The sequence below is a fragment of the Phytophthora sojae genome, assembly GCF_000149755.1.
Source record: "Phytophthora sojae unplaced genomic scaffold PHYSOscaffold_1, whole genome shotgun sequence".
NCBI lineage: Eukaryota > Oomycota > Peronosporomycetes > Peronosporales > Peronosporaceae > Phytophthora > Phytophthora sojae.
The window spans coordinates 10127058-10145709 of NW_009258115.1; the positions used below are offsets into that span (position 1 = coordinate 10127058).

The 18652-nt window shown below is 47.5% G+C and overlaps 10 protein-coding genes across 10 annotated transcripts; 3 read left to right on the forward strand and 7 right to left on the reverse strand.

The window, feature by feature from the left end:
- Positions 1-102: 102 nt before the first annotated feature.
- Positions 103-782, forward strand: PHYSODRAFT_469698 (hypothetical protein; the record flags this gene model as incomplete). The annotated part of the gene is made up of 2 exons (XM_009518614.1): positions 103-627; positions 702-782. 2 exons carry the CDS (start codon positions 103-105, stop codon positions 780-782), a joined length of 606 nt encoding a protein of 201 aa, XP_009516909.1.
- A 960-nt stretch (positions 783-1742) lies between these two features.
- PHYSODRAFT_472142 (hypothetical protein) lies at positions 1743-2897 on the reverse strand (the record flags this gene model as incomplete). The annotated part of the gene is made up of 3 exons (XM_009518615.1): positions 1743-2099; positions 2166-2494; positions 2609-2897. 3 exons carry the CDS (start codon positions 2895-2897, stop codon positions 1743-1745), a joined length of 975 nt encoding a protein of 324 aa, XP_009516910.1.
- A 47-nt stretch (positions 2898-2944) lies between these two features.
- On the forward strand, positions 2945-3751 carry PHYSODRAFT_469902 (hypothetical protein; the record flags this gene model as incomplete). Its single annotated transcript, XM_009518616.1, has 1 exon — positions 2945-3751. The coding sequence occupies one exon, from the start codon at positions 2945-2947 to the stop codon at positions 3749-3751; it is 807 nt and encodes a 268-aa protein (XP_009516911.1).
- PHYSODRAFT_468014 (hypothetical protein) lies at positions 3721-4368 on the reverse strand (the record flags this gene model as incomplete). The annotated part of the gene is made up of 4 exons (XM_009518617.1): positions 3721-3796; positions 3840-3918; positions 4011-4123; positions 4229-4368. 4 exons carry the CDS (start codon positions 4366-4368, stop codon positions 3721-3723), a joined length of 408 nt encoding a protein of 135 aa, XP_009516912.1.
- Positions 4369-4689: 321 nt separating this feature from the next.
- PHYSODRAFT_468259 (hypothetical protein) lies at positions 4690-4998 on the reverse strand (the record flags this gene model as incomplete). The annotated part of the gene is made up of 1 exon (XM_009518618.1): positions 4690-4998. The coding sequence occupies one exon, from the start codon at positions 4996-4998 to the stop codon at positions 4690-4692; it is 309 nt and encodes a 102-aa protein (XP_009516913.1).
- A 5230-nt stretch (positions 4999-10228) lies between these two features.
- Avh1b-66 (Avr1b-1 avirulence-like protein) lies at positions 10229-10609 on the forward strand (the record flags this gene model as incomplete). The annotated part of the gene is made up of 1 exon (XM_009518619.1): positions 10229-10609. The coding sequence occupies one exon, from the start codon at positions 10229-10231 to the stop codon at positions 10607-10609; it is 381 nt and encodes a 126-aa protein (XP_009516914.1).
- A 176-nt stretch (positions 10610-10785) lies between these two features.
- On the reverse strand, positions 10786-12083 carry PHYSODRAFT_252686 (hypothetical protein; the record flags this gene model as incomplete). Its single annotated transcript, XM_009518620.1, has 4 exons — positions 10786-11282; positions 11359-11497; positions 11568-11858; positions 12048-12083. The coding sequence occupies 4 exons, from the start codon at positions 12081-12083 to the stop codon at positions 10786-10788; spliced, it is 963 nt and encodes a 320-aa protein (XP_009516915.1).
- A 351-nt stretch (positions 12084-12434) lies between these two features.
- PHYSODRAFT_284492 (hypothetical protein) lies at positions 12435-12875 on the reverse strand (the record flags this gene model as incomplete). Its single annotated transcript, XM_009518621.1, has 1 exon — positions 12435-12875. The coding sequence occupies one exon, from the start codon at positions 12873-12875 to the stop codon at positions 12435-12437; it is 441 nt and encodes a 146-aa protein (XP_009516916.1).
- An 842-nt stretch (positions 12876-13717) lies between these two features.
- PHYSODRAFT_284493 (hypothetical protein) lies at positions 13718-13996 on the reverse strand (the record flags this gene model as incomplete). Its single annotated transcript, XM_009518622.1, has 1 exon — positions 13718-13996. One exon carries the CDS (start codon positions 13994-13996, stop codon positions 13718-13720), a length of 279 nt encoding a protein of 92 aa, XP_009516917.1.
- A 2376-nt stretch (positions 13997-16372) lies between these two features.
- On the reverse strand, positions 16373-17059 carry PHYSODRAFT_403238 (hypothetical protein; the record flags this gene model as incomplete). The annotated part of the gene is made up of 4 exons (XM_009518623.1): positions 16373-16476; positions 16537-16588; positions 16708-16886; positions 16957-17059. Coding segments are annotated over 4 exons (438 nt in total), but the record flags the coding sequence as incomplete, so codon positions are not given.
- Between the last annotated feature and the right edge of the window lie 1593 nt (positions 17060-18652).

Sequence of the window (18652 nt, forward strand, 5' to 3'; positions counted from 1 at the left end):
TAGAACGCTGGGTTATAGATCGATGATTGGAAAGTTGGTTGTGGATATGAAAAACCATAACTCATTTTGTTTAATCCTATAAAGAATTAGCTATTTTCAATAATGAGCGCTATTCCAAACTACGACGATGCTATTCCAAAGAAATACCGAGGGGTATCGGTTAAAACAATCCCAGAATTGGATATCAAAAGCTTCTTCAGAATGCTTATTCTCGGTCCAAGTTATTCCGGCAAAACAAATTTAGTGATGTTCATTCTCAAGCATTCGCCCAATGTTTTCGCTCACCTGCATGTAATTGCTCGCAATAAAGATCAACCTATATACGATTTCCTTAGAGAAAAGCTTGATGGCTTTATCACATTCTACGACGAACCTCCTAACGTAGATAACGTCCGTAGCACTCCGATAAACAGTAAAAAGGTTGAGTTAGTTATCATTGATGACTATGGCGCGGATAAACTTCTACAGAAAAATTTATTTAGTGAATTCTTTATTAGAGGTCGCCACCACTTTTTAAGTACAATATTTATTGCTCATAGCTACTTCGCTACTGACAAACTCCTGCGATTGAATTCAGAATATGTAGCAATCTTAAATGCTAATTCGAAGCGTGATTTACAGATGGTTGTACGAGATTTAATATCCCTCAACTAAACGAACGGAACATTATGATTGCCTATAACAAAGCCACGGCGTCTAAGGGACAAATCCTGCTATGTGATTCGGTTAAGGGGCAAATCCGTTATAACTTTGACAGAGTTATCGACCTATCCCAGTTATAATTAATTCCAATTTATTGATCCAAAATATGGTTAGAATCATATACTAATCAATATGGCAAGCTTTCTAAAACTTGACTCTACCAATCTCGTTCAAGATGGATACAACAGCACATGGAAATACAGCTTTCCTGGTTCGGCTGCTGACTTCCGTGATGTAGCTTGTGCTGTTCAATCGATTTCGATGTATAACTCTGAATACAACATTGATGCTGCTCAGTTCTCTAACAATAGCTTTAAAATCGAAGTTCTAACCGCTGGAACCACATCCACTGTATCTGTTAGCTTACCTGATGGCCTTTACAGCTATACTGATATCAATCGAAGTATCCAGACTGCTCTCGTCAATGCTGGAGCGTATTTGATAAATCCATCTGGGGAAAATGTCTTCTACAACCAATTATCAGAGAACAGTGTGTATTATGCTGGTCAGTTTGATTTCAGCCCTACACTATCGTCTCTACCTACTGCTGGTGGTACTTGGACAAGACCCGCGATAGGATTGTACTTATCTGGAGGTACTGGTTTGCCGACTACTACTCGCGTTCCTCGTCTGATCATTGATAACGCCTCTTTTGGAAAGGTAGTAGGGCTGACTGCTGGTACGTATCCTTCTACGTCAGCGACGGTTGCAAGTGCTCAGCTCTCGAATATCATTCCTCAGATTCACCCTACCAGCTCATACATCGTTCGCTGTGATCTGATCAAAAATGACTACGTTGCATCTGGTGATATTCTGAGTGCATTCGATCGAGGTGATGCCCAGGTAGGTCAGCTAATTTCATACAAACCGAGTCAGTATGCTTGAATGAACTGTCTCAATGGCTCGCGTACCTCAATCACGATCAGTATCTACAATCAGAATGATCAGAAGGTCAAGTTCCGTGATACGTCAGTATCAATCATGCTACTATTGAAACCAAAAAATAGGGAGGGTAATACAGCTTTTTTTTAGTCAAAAGCTCATAATCGAAATGAACCAGCATGCATAGGCTTCTTCCTCATAGCTCGAATCTTAGCCATATGATCCTTCGCTTCTTGAGAGCCCTTCGCGAATTTCTTACCCTTCGTGGCTACTCCTACTCCATAACGACGACGGACCTCGCCTCGAATAGACTTAATTAGATCCCCATGCTCAGGCTTCGTGGCCTTACTCAGTAGAAACTTCTCTGCACCATCAGCTGCATCGGTTAGAACTCCTTTGCGTTTTGCATATGATAGAGCATTCTTCGCTGTCTTCCTGACATCAGCAATTGATAGACGACCACCTTCTTTCTCCACATCACTGTCAGAGTCGTATATACCGACTCCTGTCAATAACTTAATTGCTGCTCTGGCAGGGATTGCGGCTTGAGGAGCTCCAAATGCCGTTGCAAGAGCTGGTACTGCTGCATCAAGTCCTTTGCTGAGTAATCCACTATCCTTTACGAATTTGAACGCGGAGGATAGACCAGATTTAATCTTACCCCAACTAGAGCCTCCTTGGGCTCGCTTATAACCCTTCTTAATTTCATGTCTGGTAATGTCAAGACGCACACCGCGACCTGCCTTGCGAGCTTTGATCGCCTTCTCATAAGAGGCTGGATGGAGATGGATAACAGAGCCACTGCCCTTGAGTTGATCAGCTGTCAGACTTGGCTTACCAGTCTTGAGAGCTTTGGTCAGCTTGGGAGCTGGTACGTCGCTTGAAATAGTTAGTTCGCGATACATTATTGCTATATAGCTTGAAACATTTTATGAAAGAATTGTCAAATTTAGATCTTTAAATCGATTTAGGATATTCATCTTATTGTTTTGCTTGCAATATAGCCATAGGATACAGAATGGACCGCAATAATCGCCATACGTACCTTGGTATTGTTTGGGGTTGTATCGTCCTATTCCAAACTTCGTAGGGGCTGCCTCGCCCATTGAATCGAAGTAATTATTATCACAAACACAAACCCAGTGTCCTACATCAAGATTAGGTGGTCTAAGTAGAATCAGATATGTACCTTTCTTTGGGAGCGGCTTCGTTATCTCACTTGATTCAAAGATATCATCGAGATGAACATTTAATTGTTTTGCGAGTTCAATCAGATCATGATCGCTGGTGATTGGTTTGATGAGATGGGACATAATATTTAATTTCTCAAAAGTATATTAGAAACCATATAGATTCAACGATGTCTGAAACACAACTTTCCGACCAATACCTTTACCAGAGCTCGCTCAAGAGTGATCCGGAGATTAAGGTCTCCTCTGGCAAGCGCGTGCCTTTTGTTATCGATCTTAACCAAGGTTCGTACCAAAACGGTGTTATCACTATCGATGCTACGTCCCAGCTTAATGGTAGTGAAGGATTTGCCTGCCTCCGCGATGCTTACATCATGCTACCATACAAGGTTTCGATGAAGAACACGCACGCTACAAATGTACACAATGCAGCCAACCGATTTTGTGTTGGTCTCAAGTGTGGCAACTTTAACGTCATCGATTCGATGTCGCTTGAACTCAATGGTAAAACCATTGTCTCGATGGCAGACTACAAGCTGTTCTGGAACAATATCCGTGCTCAGACCGGGTACAGCCCTCAGTATGTTGAGAAGCATGGTGCTGAATCGTTTCTATACCCGGATGCTGCTCAATCAACCAAGTACAGTAGTGCGACCGCTACTACCGGAGACGGGTATTCGAATAACACAGCAATCTCTACTACCTTCACCGCCGGTACTATTTCTGCTACGGCATCGGTAGCAAATGATGGTTTTACTAAGCGTCTTCTCTCTAACCCTCCAAATGCTGGAGCTGACTCATCTACGTCGTGGCCGTCTACTGGTGCTGCATCTGCCACCACTACCATTGCTAATCAACTTGGTCGCGGTGCGTTCGTAGCTGGCGCTGGTTCACCTGGTGCTATTATGGGGACGTGGAACTATATGCTTAAATTTAGCTTACTGATTTACATCCGATTTTCAAGGAGCTTGACTTGATGGCTAATCCACAAATTCGTCTTCGTTTCCGCGTTAACCAGGGCACTTCAGCTATTGATGTTGATGCATCGAGAAATATGACGCTAACGGGAACAACATTATCGGGTGGCAATGTATGTCCAGTAATGGTTGCTTCTGCGACCAGTCCAAACCCAATGTACAATGCTCTTAGTGTCGCTGGTTCCATTGCAGTTTCTTGGGGTGCTGTGGTTAACTCGCTTGAGCCTACAATTGATGGAACCTACGTGCCTTTCACGACTTCTCGACTGTATGTTCCTTTCGTTCATTTGGAGAACCCTCAGGCTATCATCTCTAAGCCCGTTAAGAAGGTTCGATACAACGATTGCTATGCCCAATGGTTCTACCAGCGCGCTGGTATTGTTAAGCAGTCGACTCAGCTTAATGCTGCATTTGATCTTCAGCTTTCGGCTTCTGTTAAGAACGCTAAGTATGTTATCCCCCTTCCTTTTGCCGAACAGACCGGTAGTTTTGCTTCTGCTGCTATTTGAGAGTTTCAGAGTCCTTTCGATTCGGCTCCTTGGACTCTTCACCCTGGTTCGAGCATTTGCAACTTCAACGTCCGCATTGGTTCGCAACAGACCTTCGACATCAGCCATGACTATGACTTCCACCACCTTACTAACGAGATCGCTAAGATTGCTTCGATTAACGGTGATCTAACTCCCGAGCTGGTGAATGGTCTTCTTGACTATCAGACGTGGTCTCTAACAAACCGCGTCCTTATCGCTGACGTTAGCCGCCTGACGGAGCGTGATGTACCTCAGGCTATTCAGGTCCAGGGTGTCAACGCTGGTTGCCAGGGAACCAACATGCTTGTATTGGTTGTGAGTGAGCAAGAGCTCTCCTATGATCGTCTAACGGGTGAAGTTCTTGATTTACCACTGCTTAGGTTTGGATTTAAAAAAAAAGATATTTTTTTAATTAGGCTGTAAAGCCTCGACAAGCTTAGGACATTTCTCAATTACGAATGGGTTCTTACGAAGCCAATCGATATAATTAGAATCGGTGCGACTAATTTGTTTTAGCGTCTTACCCTTGTACTTGCCCCAACTCATCATATACGAGTTATCATTGGTTAGAAACTTGGAGTGGAGGAATATCTTGATTTCCTCACTAATATTGAGACTTGGTTGGTTGAGCATCCAGCGACAATAACCAGGATCAGAAGTGAATACTTCTTCGATCGGCGTGTTCTTGTATTTTCCAAAAGTTAGTTCGTTCGTCATGTTATCGGGGGTATCTATATACCTAGCTACTTTAATTTTTTGAGAAAAAAAATAAATTCTGAAATTCAGACGAAACCAACGGTTGTCTGTTCTCAGTGGTCGAGCGGTTCTAAAACTACCCTAAGATCGAAAGACGTTGGTCGAGAGGTTGCGTCGTCAAAATAGCACCTGGCCCGAAAGAAGGTTCCAGGAATGTTCTTGGTGGTAAATTACGGAAAGTAAAAAAACTGCCGGTGTAATGTTCCAAGTATTACTACTCCTAATTCGAGCTTACCTTGATATTTTATCGCTATAGTAATAGAGAAGGCGAAAGTGGCGACGTTCGGCCCCTGGCGCTCAACTGAAGCAAATTCGCCCAGTTATCCACTGCCACAGCATCAATCGAGAGCAATGGTGTATACGAGAATTGAATACCAGAATGCGACCCAGTTTGAAAGGTTTGGCTGCCAGCGCGTGTCTTGATGGTGCAACGCCGCCTTTGAAACTCCTCACTGAGGTGACGATATAATGATATCATCCGCGGCTTGGTACGCGACGATCGATCACTCCGGAAATGCCCCCAACGACAGTTCAGAAATACACTACTGAATGCGCTGATACATAAATATATACGGTTCCCATACTGAGAGTAAATGGAGAGCATATGAAAGAGCGACGAGGATATCCTTATAGCGCGAGCTGTACACGTACAGTCAGTTGACCAGTAAAGTACTTCTGGCGAGTTTCGTCACAAGAAACGACCAGACAATCAACTTTTCGGTACATGTATGCCCCCAGATCGCGATCAATATAGCGTTAAATAAAAAAATGTATTTATCATCAGATTTGCTTTGATCCTCACATGTCTAGCCTCATTAGGCGTGCTTCTCGGATTTACGTGTTTAAACCACCCACTCTCCAATTTGTCCCCAAACTCTCAGTGCTACCCTTTTTTCAAGACTGAAGATGCGCATCTACCATGTCTTCCTGGTGGTTGTAGCGGTGCTCATCACCAGAGCTCGGAATTAGTACATAAAATAAAGAAGTTGGGCAATAAAATAACTGAAATAATTTATTGAGGTCGACCCCAATAATCAGTATTTCTCAGATTCTAGAACGTGTATGCAGATAAGGGCTTCTAGAAGTTTCGGGGCATCCGAGCTATCCGCGTTCAAGTAATTCTCCTCTTCTCGCTATCATTTCAAAATCTGCAGTGTCCCCGACACCGAAGCAACTCACCAGAACCCTCTGCTCGAAGCTGCCAAACGGCCGCTACAAGTGCTGACTGTGCTTGAAGGCACGCAAGCTGTCGTCCTCGGTTGCTACACCACCAACACGACCGACCACCTCCGACGTGACCACAAGACTACCTACCTCTCGAAGTACGAGATCCGAGCAGTGCGTCCAGGAACCCTCGACTCGTTCGTTGCTACTACTGTGGGGACGACCCTCTCACGACTTCGTAGAGAGAGAGAGCAATGCAAGTGACGATGAAGAGGGTGAGAATCTCTCTTTTGCAGAGAAGCTATTCCGGTTGAAAAGCAATACACTATCGAGCTTCGCTGGATTCCACCGACATCGAGCGACGTTGAACGTTTATTCTCGAGGACGGGATTATTCCTGACCGACCGCCAGCAAATCTTGCACCCTACGACTCTCGAGAGGCTGGTGATGCTGGAGTTCAATGGAAGATTTGGACACTGAGCTTATAGCGGACGCACTCAAGACTGACAATAGATAACGTGTAGTGGTCGTATAACGAGCGGAGGTATATAATAGCTGATTAGTGGTTTACTTGATGATAAATAGTTTATTGCCCAATAATTTATTGACGCGAGTTGACTCCCTCAATAAAATAAAATAATTATTTTTCCGAGCTCTGCTCATCACCAGCAGCAATTCCTCACCGGATGCCACTCGGTACTGGTCAGCAGTATGGCAACTCCACGAAGCGATTTCTAAGGACAGGAGAGACTATTCACAGGTCGAAGACCTGTGCTTGGCCCCGGCAAAAAAGTTATAACTTTCCAAAACCGGGTATCAAACCGGGTCTCTCTTTCTTAATTGTAATGTATAAGCTAATATTTGCCGGAATCGGGTACCCGTCGATAAATGCTAAGATTTATGCACATTATTTACCAAAGGTTGATACTAATCGTTTCTTTCGCCAAACCAATCAGCTCAACTCGACGGTGACACGAGCATCGTTCGACTTTTTCCCTGCGTTGAAGCAACCACTTCCAAGGAATTGGCCCATTAGCGTATTTCTCATCCCACAATTCCCCCCCCCACAAGCCTTCAAGTTAAAAGTTTTTTTGTTTGTTTTGTTTTTGAATTGAGGATCATTATTGTCACTTAGCTAACATCCTCAAGTTAAAAGGTCAAGATCAGCGCACCACGCGTCACTCCTTCGTTCCGCTACTGTAGCTCTCTCGTCTGATCGTTAGCACACAACATAGTACAAAAATGAGCACAGCATACCTTCCCTGCAAAATGAATGAAATAGCTCTCTCGCCAACGCAGCCATTGGACGCTGACCAGGTGTTATGTCACCGATGGCCTCATCAGACCAGGCAACCTCAATTGGTGACTTTCGGTTCCTGAGAACCCACCACGATAAAGAAGAGCGGGGCTTGCTGGTTAGCAGCCTCACAAATGTTTGGCTGAAACATCATGTCCGTATCGATACACTTCGATGTACGCAACTATTTGTTCAATTACGCATTCTCGGGCAGATGCTGCGGCTGCGAAGCAGGCGCAGTAGATGCCCATGTTAGAATCAACTAGAGAGTTGGGCTGGTAGTGCTTTTAAGGATTAAAAACAAAACAATTTTAGGATTTACTCAATTATGATCCATTATCATCGTCCATGAAACTATTCGTCGACCTGTGTACCCTCCCGGAGCAACGCTCCGGGTTGCTTATGAACTACAAGGGAGGGTGGCGTCTTGTGAAGATAGATCTCATTCCCCAGGGTTTACTCGGTCAAGAAGGCAACGAAATGGAAGTCCCAATTCTTGTGGTGGACGACAATCAAAAAGACCACAGAGAAGCTGGCAAAAGAGCTGCACATCTGGAACAGAGGGCACCCTAAGTGAGAAAAGCTCATGGCTTACAGAAATTCTACGACGGAGAATCGAGATACCCCGGAAGGTTGAGCTCGCCATCTTTGGTCAAGTTAACGTCCATCTTGCAAACGCATTGACTACTCATACGATCTCTTGCTGAAATGAATAAGCACATCAATTTATTCCGACACTTGAACACCTATCGTTTCGCGCGTTGTTTGCGTATCGAAACGTCGGGCCTCACCTGATGAAGTCATCTCTTTCACACTAACTCCCAGAACTCATCGGCCGATGTGTCGACGGTACGACTTGCTTGAATAGGAGGCCGCGACTAAATTATAAGGTGTTAGAGCGATACAGCTCTCGTTTCAAAATGCCATCAAAAGGGAGCCTCTTTTTTAAAAAAAATCAACAGCAATATTCCAAGGCCTTCGGCATGTTGATTTTTGGGAATATACGATTTATTGCGTAAATATCCCTGGACCTCGACGAGAGAACGCTTTCAAAAATTATCCATAAAGCCGCGGTCGGTTCTCAAAGCGCATACGACAACTACGACTACAGTGCACTACATTGACATGTTGAAGTGCTGCATTTGTAAAGGCGTAGGCCAGCGCTACTGGCGACTTTGATCACAAGAAACGCCCAAAACAATCACTTGTGTCGAGCATTCGTAAGACAGTTTGACGACAAATCAAATCTAGTGATTTGATTGGCGAATACTACGACTTGCCAATTCTGTTGGCACTGCCAGGCGCAGAGTGCTCGCAGCGTTCCTCTTCGCTACTCTTTTTGATGCATTTCGTTGCACTTCGTATCCTGACTAATATCGGGCGCAGCATAGTAGTGGTAGTAATGATTGGCGGTTCGATAGAACTGTGCGGAGGAGCGCTGCGACACCAACAAACTCCCTCTACATATTTAAAACACCACGGCGAGCTTAGATCGTTTAGATTTCCTAGTACTACAGTAGCAGGCCGAGCAAACTGGTAAGCGCCTTCAGCCGGGCTGATCAATTACTTTAGCTTTGGTATTTTTCATGTATTCCCCGAGAAGTTTCGCCGCTCATTTGACTCTTAGAGGCCGTCACGTCGTTTTGTAGTTATTTGTTTGCGACACCACCAACAGCTTGCCTACACGTGGCCGCGGGTGAGGTCGGTGGTGTCCACTACCGACGTAGGTGGAGCTGCAGCAGTGTGCGCCTCCGGGAGTAAGGTAGCCAAGCAAACCGCAACAAATACAAATACAAATACCAAAGCTGGCTGACGCTGCCTTGTTGCTACTACAAAACATTTCATTTCATGACTTTGGTAAGATCTCATAATGTATTGAATGTCTACTCCCTCGCGTCCTCCGACAACACCTCGGTGCGGAGCATGTGTGCGCGCACGTCGTGCACTGTTTCCTGGAGGCGTCCTCAGAGGACACGACAGGGTTCGTGGGCCGCACTACCGGAGGAAGAGGGGCTCTATTTGGTTATGCATTAACTAGAATTCACTATAAAGCTCTGAACGTTTTGTTTGTCAAGCTGGGCTATTGGTTCGGGTGCATTTATTTCTTAACCATTCTCAAACAAGCGTGTACATTGTAGTTGGCAGTAGGGCCGCTCTACCGACTACATGTTCGTGTTTGTGAGCGCCTTATTTCGTCGGCTCGACTGTAGGTGGCACGAGCAATTCAAAAATGGCAAAGCGGTTGTCCTCGGGTTCCTACATGCTCAACGTAGGAACGCACGCAACGACACTACCCTCTTTCGTGCAGAAAGTTTTGGCCAATCGCATGGTGCAAATTGTTGTCCGACAAACTGTTATACGTTTTGACGGACAAAATACAATGTAGCCACTGGTATACTAAAACCAAGATGTAGCCAAAATGCGTTGATTGCAAAACATAAGACGCTTTGTCTTACGGTAGGCTCTCTGGGGCTAAGTATCGTTTTGCGAAAGAGCATGAATCCAATGTGCGTTATGCCCCGCAAGATCCAGATTTTGGGCATCAAGATAACGTTATGAGGTGTATCACCGGATTTGCTTTTTCCAGTAGAGCAGCTCACTGAGCACACTACATCAACCTCTGACGCGGGGCTTCTCGGTTTTGCGGATACTTCGCCATCCAGGTCATTCTTCGATTTCCTCTTAAGAGCCCAATCAAGTCCCTGCTTTTCCTTCTCTCAAGGTGTAACCATGCGTCTGATCCACGTCTTCTTGGTGGTTGTCGCCGCTCTCGTCGCTAGCAGCAATGCTGTTCCTGCTTCCGCAGACATCTCCCAGCTCACCAGCGAGCAGAATAAACGATCTCTCCGAGGCAGGCAGGCGGTGGTCCACAGCGACGGCGAGAAGGAAGAGAGACGCCTCGTGAATGTTGACCTCGCTATCAAGGACGCGGTGAAAGCGACCAACAAGGCGACCGTGTGGAAGGCGCAGTGCGCGGCATGGAAGTTGATGGGCAAGACCCCCACGAAACTGGCCCAGGAATTGAAGATCATGAACAGGGGGCATGTCAAGTGGGAAAAGTTCATGGCTTACCAGAAGTTCTACGGCAAGGGGCCCCTGAGATACCCCTAAAGATTCGGCTCGCTGCCTTTGGTTGTCTGTCACCCCTACTACTACCACGTAGTAGTAAGACCTCTTGCTAGAATAAGCAACTCAAAATTCCGACACTGGTTCAATACTCGTTTGATTTCGCTTACACTGTTTTCAGCTTGCAAAACAACCACCCACTCGCTCTCATATCCATCCACCTAGAGCTTGGACGGACCCACCCCCGTCTCCATCGTGTACACCTGTCCACCGTCCGAGGCGATGACCATGCCCGTGATCCAGCCCGAGGCCTTGGAGGACAGGAAGATGGCGAGGCCAGCCATGTCCGAGTCCAGGCCAAAGCGCTGGATGGGGATGCCCGTGGCCAGGTCGTCCATGGCCAGTCCCGTGACGACCGAGATGCCCTGGGACATCTTGGACGGCACAAGACCCGGCGCAATGGCGTTCACCAGGATGTGGCCTCCGTTGGGGCGACGCGCCAGCTTGGCTGCCAGCCCGCGGGTCATGTGGTGGATGGCGGCCTTGGACGTGTCGTAGGCGATGGTGTCGATCTGCTGGGGCATGAGACCAGCCACCGAGCCGACGTTAATGACGCGCGCCGCATCCGACGACGTGGCTGCCGCGTCCAGCAGCGGCAGCAGGAACTTGGTCAGGTGGAAGGGCGACGTCACGTTCACCGTCAGCACCTTGTTCCAGGCTGCCAAAAGCCACAAGAAACAATAAATAAATAAACATCCGAATAAAAAAATATGTTTCAGCGGACTGCGTCTTACCGGCCTCGTGGTGCTGCTCGAAGTTCCCGCCCCAGGACACGCCCGAGTTGTTGATGAGCACGTCCACCTTGCTCTCGCGCTTGGCGATCTCGTCCGCCAGCTCCTTGCAGCCAGCCTCGCTCAGCAGATTGGCTTGCAGCTATGACACACACACAGCCCACAGCGTCAGCACCTCTCTATAATAATATTGACAAATGCAGTAGCTTTACCGGGATGCACTTGCCGGGGCCCTTGGCGTTGAGCTCCTCGGCCGTCTCCTCGCACGCCTTGAGGCTGCGCGAGGCGATGTAGACCTTGGCCCCGTTCTGCACGAAGCCGTCGGCCATCATCTTGCCGATACCGCGGCCGCCGCCCGTGATGACCACGACCTTGTCCTTCACGTCGAAGAGCTGCTGCAGCTGGAGGGGGCTCATGGCGGGGATCGGATTGAAAGGCTTCTTGCGCTCGAGGCGGCGGGATCGAATGTGAGGAAGAGCTGCCCGGTCGGGTCGACTTGAACACTTGAACAGGTCAGCGTAAACAAAAACATGAACTGCAACGTGGTGTGGGCCACACGATGCCCCTGTATTGTGATATGGATACATGACGGTCTACTTTGGAAGTAAAGCGTATCCTCGCCTACACACGAGGCATAAGCCCCTTAGCAGCAACCACGAGACCATGTATGCAAATTACATGTTGTAACTTACCTCTAGATGAGTGTTGAAGTTTCCGAACTGCCGCATTATGCGACTAGTGAATTTCAGAGTGGAAGCGTATCCAACCAGCGAGAATGGAATCAGTGTGTTACCTATCAGCTACCAGCTCAAGGTCCCATGATATCAGAAGTCGGTATAGTTTGAGCAGAAAATGCATCTGGATACAATCACACGTGAAGATTAAAAGATTTTTTATTCAAAAAGCATGACCAGGAGAGTAACTACCAAATTACAGTACACTAATCCATACGAGCCACGAGCTCCTTCACTTCCTTCTTCGAGCACGGTTCCCATAAAGTCTTCAACCTCAATACTTAAGTGCGGCAAAGCATTGCCCCCGCTGAGCACCGACTTGGAGTGTCTAGCCTCAGCGTACACTCAACTGCCCTTGGGGTACTTCAAAGGGCCCTTCTTAAAGAATTCTTGGTACGCTTGCAGCTGCTCGTAGTTCTTGTGCCAGTACACTTCTCGCCCCATGTTTCCCATTCCTAGTTTTTGGCGGGCAGTGTGGGTGTCTCTGCGGAGGAGATGCTTCCAGACAGCAAACTTGAACTTCCAGAAGACCGCCTTCTTCACCTCGGAGGCCGCGTCCTTGATGATGAGGTCCATATTCGGTGACCGCTCTTCCGCAACGGCGGCGTTCGTTTCCTTGGAGGTCCCTCTTAGAAACCTCTTTCCGTCGATGACAGTATCAGGCGTTGGTTGAAATTGACGCACTGGGGAATTTGCAGTCTGCTGAGTGGAAGCTGTCGCGGACTGAGCGTTGCCGGCTAAGAGGATGGTGGTTAGAGTCAAGAGCACCATGTTCCAGTGCAACATTGGGCTCAAGGGTAGTCGATCTTGAGGTCTTTTATGCAGTCGAGCGCCAGTTAAAAACTAAGTAAACTGCTGCCTTTAGCAAAAGTTTACGCGGCAAAGTCCGTAATACAGGTCTTGGCACTGGGGGCATATGAGGGAAGAAAACGTTGCGAGAATTCCTTTACCGTTTCGTGTTTGCATAGGCGCGCAAAAGCGTGGCGAAGCTTACGTGCTAGTATCCCGTAATACCCCATTGTTTTAGCATTCCTTTGGACCATACATTAATTTCAACAGGACTGGCAGTGCTTGGCCTGAACGGTCAAACTGGTAGGTTAAGTGGTAACGTTAGTAAAACATATGCATAATACTTGTATTTTCCTACAACTTTCGCTCAAAAACCTTCCACGCTTGAATCAATCCGACGCATGTTAAAATAATCATTTTAAAAACCGCGCACTACATATATTACAAAGTATGGCATACTTTTTGAGATTTTTTTAATTGGACTACGCGCTATGCGGTGATGGAGCACAATACTTATTATAAGCAGCAACTGCTTTGTGTGCGCTTGAAATACTACCGACCACAGGGAAGAATACTATGCTGACATAGCACCAAATGAACTTGCAGCTCGTTCGACGGCTGAACAGTAACATTAACGCTTAGCAAAAACCAGCCTACGCATCGGTGTGAGCCAAAAAAACCACGGTAGAACCCTACGGGTATGTCAACGGACCCAAGCCATAGGTGTCGCGGTAAGCCACGAGCTTCTTGAAGTTCTTCGTCGAGTACACTTCACGCCCCTTCAGTGTCAAGCCCAGCTCCTCGCGCGCTTGCTGCGGAGTCCTTCTGTACAGGTACACTCAAACAGCAAATTGAAATTTCCATAGTACGGATTTCTTGAACTTTGAGGCAGCATCCTTGACGATAATATCAACGTTTGGGGATCTTTCTTCCGAATCAGCGTTCAAGGGAGAGCCTCGTAAAAATCTTCTTCCAGGCTTCCCACCATGACGCGCGTCTGCGATCGTTGTCGACACACGCGTAGCTCGCGTATCCTGTACTATGCCCGGCAACGCATCTCTGACCGAGATGATTGTAGTAACAGCTAGCACAAGTTGGACTGCGCGTGCTTGCTTCATCAGATCTTGACTAAGTCGCTCTTGAGACGCCTTGGGTAGTCGAGCGCAAATTGCGAACTGAATCCTGATCTGATGAATTCATCACGAAAGGTCTATGGACAACTAAGCGAACTGCACACGTACTGTACGTACAGGAATGTTTGGGAGGGCAGATTGATTCAGTACTGTAGAGTAATGTGGCTAGCTGCTGAGGGTAAGCCAAATCTTACAATTGGATCTTGTATCCGTTATGTTCCCCGAGTTTACGTAGTGGTGTGGGCAATAGTAAACTGCATTTTCATCCGCAGTAAAACAAATGATACACAGCAACACGAGGTGGACCGAAGCTGTGTTCAATGTGTGGAATTATGACATGAGAATAACGTGGGGTAGGCATAACAAGAGAACATACTTACAGTACAGTAATATTTCCTTATTTCTACTTCAGATTTCTTTTTAACGAATTCGTTTGTAAGTGATCCTTGTCGGAAGTAACGGTGCAAGATTTTTTTAAAACTAAATTTGGGGCTCTTAGCTGTTTTTTATCAAAATGCAGTATCTGTTGGGTGCAAGCTGTTCTCAAGTCACAAGTTCCTATAGCGGGTTGTTGAACGCCCTACAGTGTCCGGGACGGGCTTTTTATCAAGTTTTTTTGGTGGTTCGTCAAGGACGCAGAAAAAAAGGATGTTTGTCGAGTCTTTACAGCAGAGAGGCGGTTCAGCAAGATAAAAAAGCACGGGAGTGTGCTATCGGGACTGGAGCGTAAAGCCAAGTTGGGCAGGTACTAATACGATTGATACCTATAACCTTGGACCGTTGAAATTTAAACGACAGCTTCGGCCGATGAGAGCCCAGTTACATCTACACCGTGCTTGTATGCTTCGTGGGTGCATTCAGCAAGCTCTTGGCACTCAAGTCTCAGCGTTTTCTTGAGTTTCGGGAACTGGACTGCCCAGTAGTAGACACCGTCGTCATCACCCCACGACACAACTGTTCCACAGAAGCTCTCGCGTTTGGACACTCCAGCCTTGGTCCTGATGTCGAAATCCCGCATGACGTGCCAATGAAGTGGGTACATGGGCTGCTTTAGATACCGCTTGATCAATCGACGGAGAACTGGTGCTCGTCATTACCTTTAGCAAGGCAGCTTCCTTTAACCTCCACTTGCTTTTCGCGTTGGTAGCGCAGTGAGAAGTCTGCTCACGTTGATTTCCTTTTGCAGAACCATAACCGCGAGAACATGAGAGCACTGCCACCCCGCCTGGGCAAACATCGCACAATCGCACGCGTACTTGCGTCGGACAGCCTGAATCTGCATCAAAACGTCAGTTGAACGAGTTGGCATGTCATCATTCTAGCCAATTCGCACCTCTTCAACCGAAACACGCGCTAATGGGCCAAAGTTCGTGATAGTCTCCTGGTGCAGTAGCTTCACGTGGCGGATAGAGAGGCAGTAAAGCTCACATTTCGAACGGAAATGTCTTTGGGTAGCTTGCCGGTCAGCGTGTCCAGGTACCTGTATGTCTGATATCACCAGGACGGTGAATTGCTCCACTCACCGCTGCGCTTGGCTTCTGTTCATACTTGCACTGTTGATATTCGTGCTGGAGATGACGAACTTAGTCGCGTTGAACAGCACACCAAACAAAACACGAGAGCGAGGGGCTTTGAGCAGGTAGTAGTTCTTCTTGTTGTCCAGTAATCGCTTAGCATTAGCGACAGCCTCGCTGCACAAAGGACCTGTACGCGATATCAGTTGCAAATATGTTAGTATCCAATGACAATTAGCAAATATTGCCATGAATGGCAAACCTTCACTAAAGTGGAACAGATCTCGTCGAAGTGGCTGGGAGGCTTCGTGAAACAATATGCTTGGAATACCGTCGTTCAAAACAACAGCCGTGCTGGAGCGCAGCGAGGCCACGCACGTGGTCTTGATGGTCTTGTGGTGGGACTCGAGTGCATTCGGAGACGGAGTAACGCCGGGAATTGCTGCCTGGTAGTACCAAAACATCGAAGTGGGGCCTAAATACGTGTCCTCCAACCAGCTCGCGTATTCCTTCTCCCCGTGCTCACGCCAATGCGCCAGGAAAAGCTTGCCAACGCCAAGAACTGGTGTTCCGAGCGAGCCTTACTCATGTGCTTGATACTGATCGCCACACTGGCCTCGTAGAAATCCTTTTCAGCTAACAGACGAAGTTAATCGGCCGCACCGCACTTTCGAGCCAAATGGGGATAGTAGTTTAACAGCCGAATGGAGGGCCAGACTTCTCGGTATGCACTATCGATGTACTGACTGCGATCTAGGCTGCCAAACGACAACACGAGGTTAATCTCGAAAAAGCGAGATGCAAACGACCTTACCACCTTAAACATCGTAGCGTATGCTACGTGATGCTCGGTGCGTACGAACATGTACGCCCATGGCGCAAAGGTCTTGGAGTAGCGCTTCTTCTCGTAGTGGGTGGTGTACGTGCCAAAGTCCATAAGAGTCCAGCCATCTAATAACAAAGCACTCCGTTATTAAACAAATAAACCGATCGAGTACTAGGAAGCCTTACCAAAATGCAAGCGATACGTTCCGTCCGTGACACCGAGGATTCCGTCCTCGTTCTGGCCGTTATATGCCTTTAACACGTTCCAGAAGATGGCGCGTGACGTCAGAATGAGACCGCAGCAATCCGCTTTTTCCCGTCGTCTAGAGTTACTTCGTGCGAGAAGCACTCAAGCACCAACGGTCCGTGCTTGAGATCTTTGTCCATAGAGTCGAACACTGCGAAATCATGCTGCCAATCGAATGGAGCATTAGATGCGCTGCTTGAACCGCGCAGAAAGAACTCTCCACTCGTCGTGCACAGGTGTACTGAAGTCCACTCTAGCAACCCCGCAACATTTTTAATTTCCCAGCCACCTACCAACACACAAATGTATTAAGTTCACATATAGCTTACAGTTACAAACGCATTGATGTTGATGTTCACCTGCACGCCGCTTCATGAGTGTTGATTTCCTGTTTTTTACCTGTGCTTCACCAGGAACCAACCCGTAGCGACTAGGTACGTCGATATACCGGTCGAGAAGTATTTTCCTGCACTTCTTGGGGCCACAGCCCAGCAAAATGTCGTCCACCTCCCGAAGAAAAACACCAGGGATCCCTCGCTTCTTCGCATCGGTAACAGCTCCCATGTGCATACCTGCGTCTTGAAGCCAACATGTCAGCACGTCCTCGTCCCTTGACGGCGCCAAACTAACCCGCTTTTCACAGTTTTCATGCGAAATGCAGCGATAGACGCTTCTATATCACCTCGTTTGCCATAATTGTAGGCAAATGCGTACAGATATCCATCGTAGCCATCGATTCCGAGTCTCGCCGCCTCTATCGTCTCAAACTCCACTCGATCAACAAACACCAGCTTTTCGTTCAGGATAGGCTCTTCTAAGTCGTCTTCAGACGACTCGAACTCTACCGTCCAACCGCTTGCTTGATCATCGCCAAGGTCCGATGGCGACGAAGCTTGTTCGGAAGACGTCGTAGCTGGGGTAGCCGCAGATACTACCAGCGGCGCCGATTCTTGAATAGACACGTCCAGTGAAGCTAGTGACGGCGGAACTGGCATGACACTTGGCAGAGGAGGGACAGCTAGACATCGAGAGCTTGGAGGAGATCGCGAAACCAAAGTTGGCGGCTGGACAGGTGATGCTGCCAGAGCGTTCGCTTCGGTCGTAGCTGCTCTTCCCAGCACAACATCCTTCCATGTTCGGCCGCCAACGGCGGTAGCAGGTTCGTCGGCACATGGGACGCATCTGGGGCTCTTAGGTGAGCACAGCGGCGCGGGAATCATCACAGCTCGTGGTGACGTTGGCGGTGGTGTGTCTGCGAGTACGTTTTAAAGTACAGCCTCGGCAGCCATCAGCTTGGCTTAGTGACCTACCGATTTACCATCTCACTTGGTGTCCCACCGTTCCAATGAACGTCCTTGCTAAGTGTACAAATCACCTCGATGAACCACCGCGTTTACCTTGCTCAAAAGTCCCACCCACAGTGTCCTATCAATTCAGGTTGGCAATTGGATGCTTGAATTGTTCTACCAAAACTGACCTAAAGTCAACTCTCGAGAATCTGTGAACAGTGAATAGTCGGCGTACCGGTCTATGTTCCGACAATCTTGTTTTACTTCTGTAGTACACATGTGTACTGCATTTACTACCAGAGATCGACAAATTCTTTGTCCTACACGAAAATAATATTGTTGCCTATACGCGGAAATTTTAGGGGGGGATCTTTTGGCATATGACCGGCGTGTGACCGGCGCAATGAAGTTGTTTATTGTCTTCGTTGTGCCGAGAGGTTTAGGGGCCTCCACCTTCTCCGTTCGAGAATTACGCTTCACATTGGTGGCCGTCCGAAGCAAAGAGTCGGCATGATCACGGGTATGCGCAGGGGGTGTTGCGCGAGCAGCTCGCTTGGCAGCACTCGGAGAAGGTCATGACGAGTTGCAACGTGCAACAATTGCTGATCTGAAAGTTTTTCTCCGAGCTGGTGCTGCCACAAACGCTTGCAGAGCATTGCTGGGTGTCAGCGCGGCAGGAAATTGCAACGACGACACCAAGGAGAACGGCGCTGGAGGTCGCGAATTTCATTGTGCTTGTAGATTTTTCGTTCTTGAATTGCTGGCG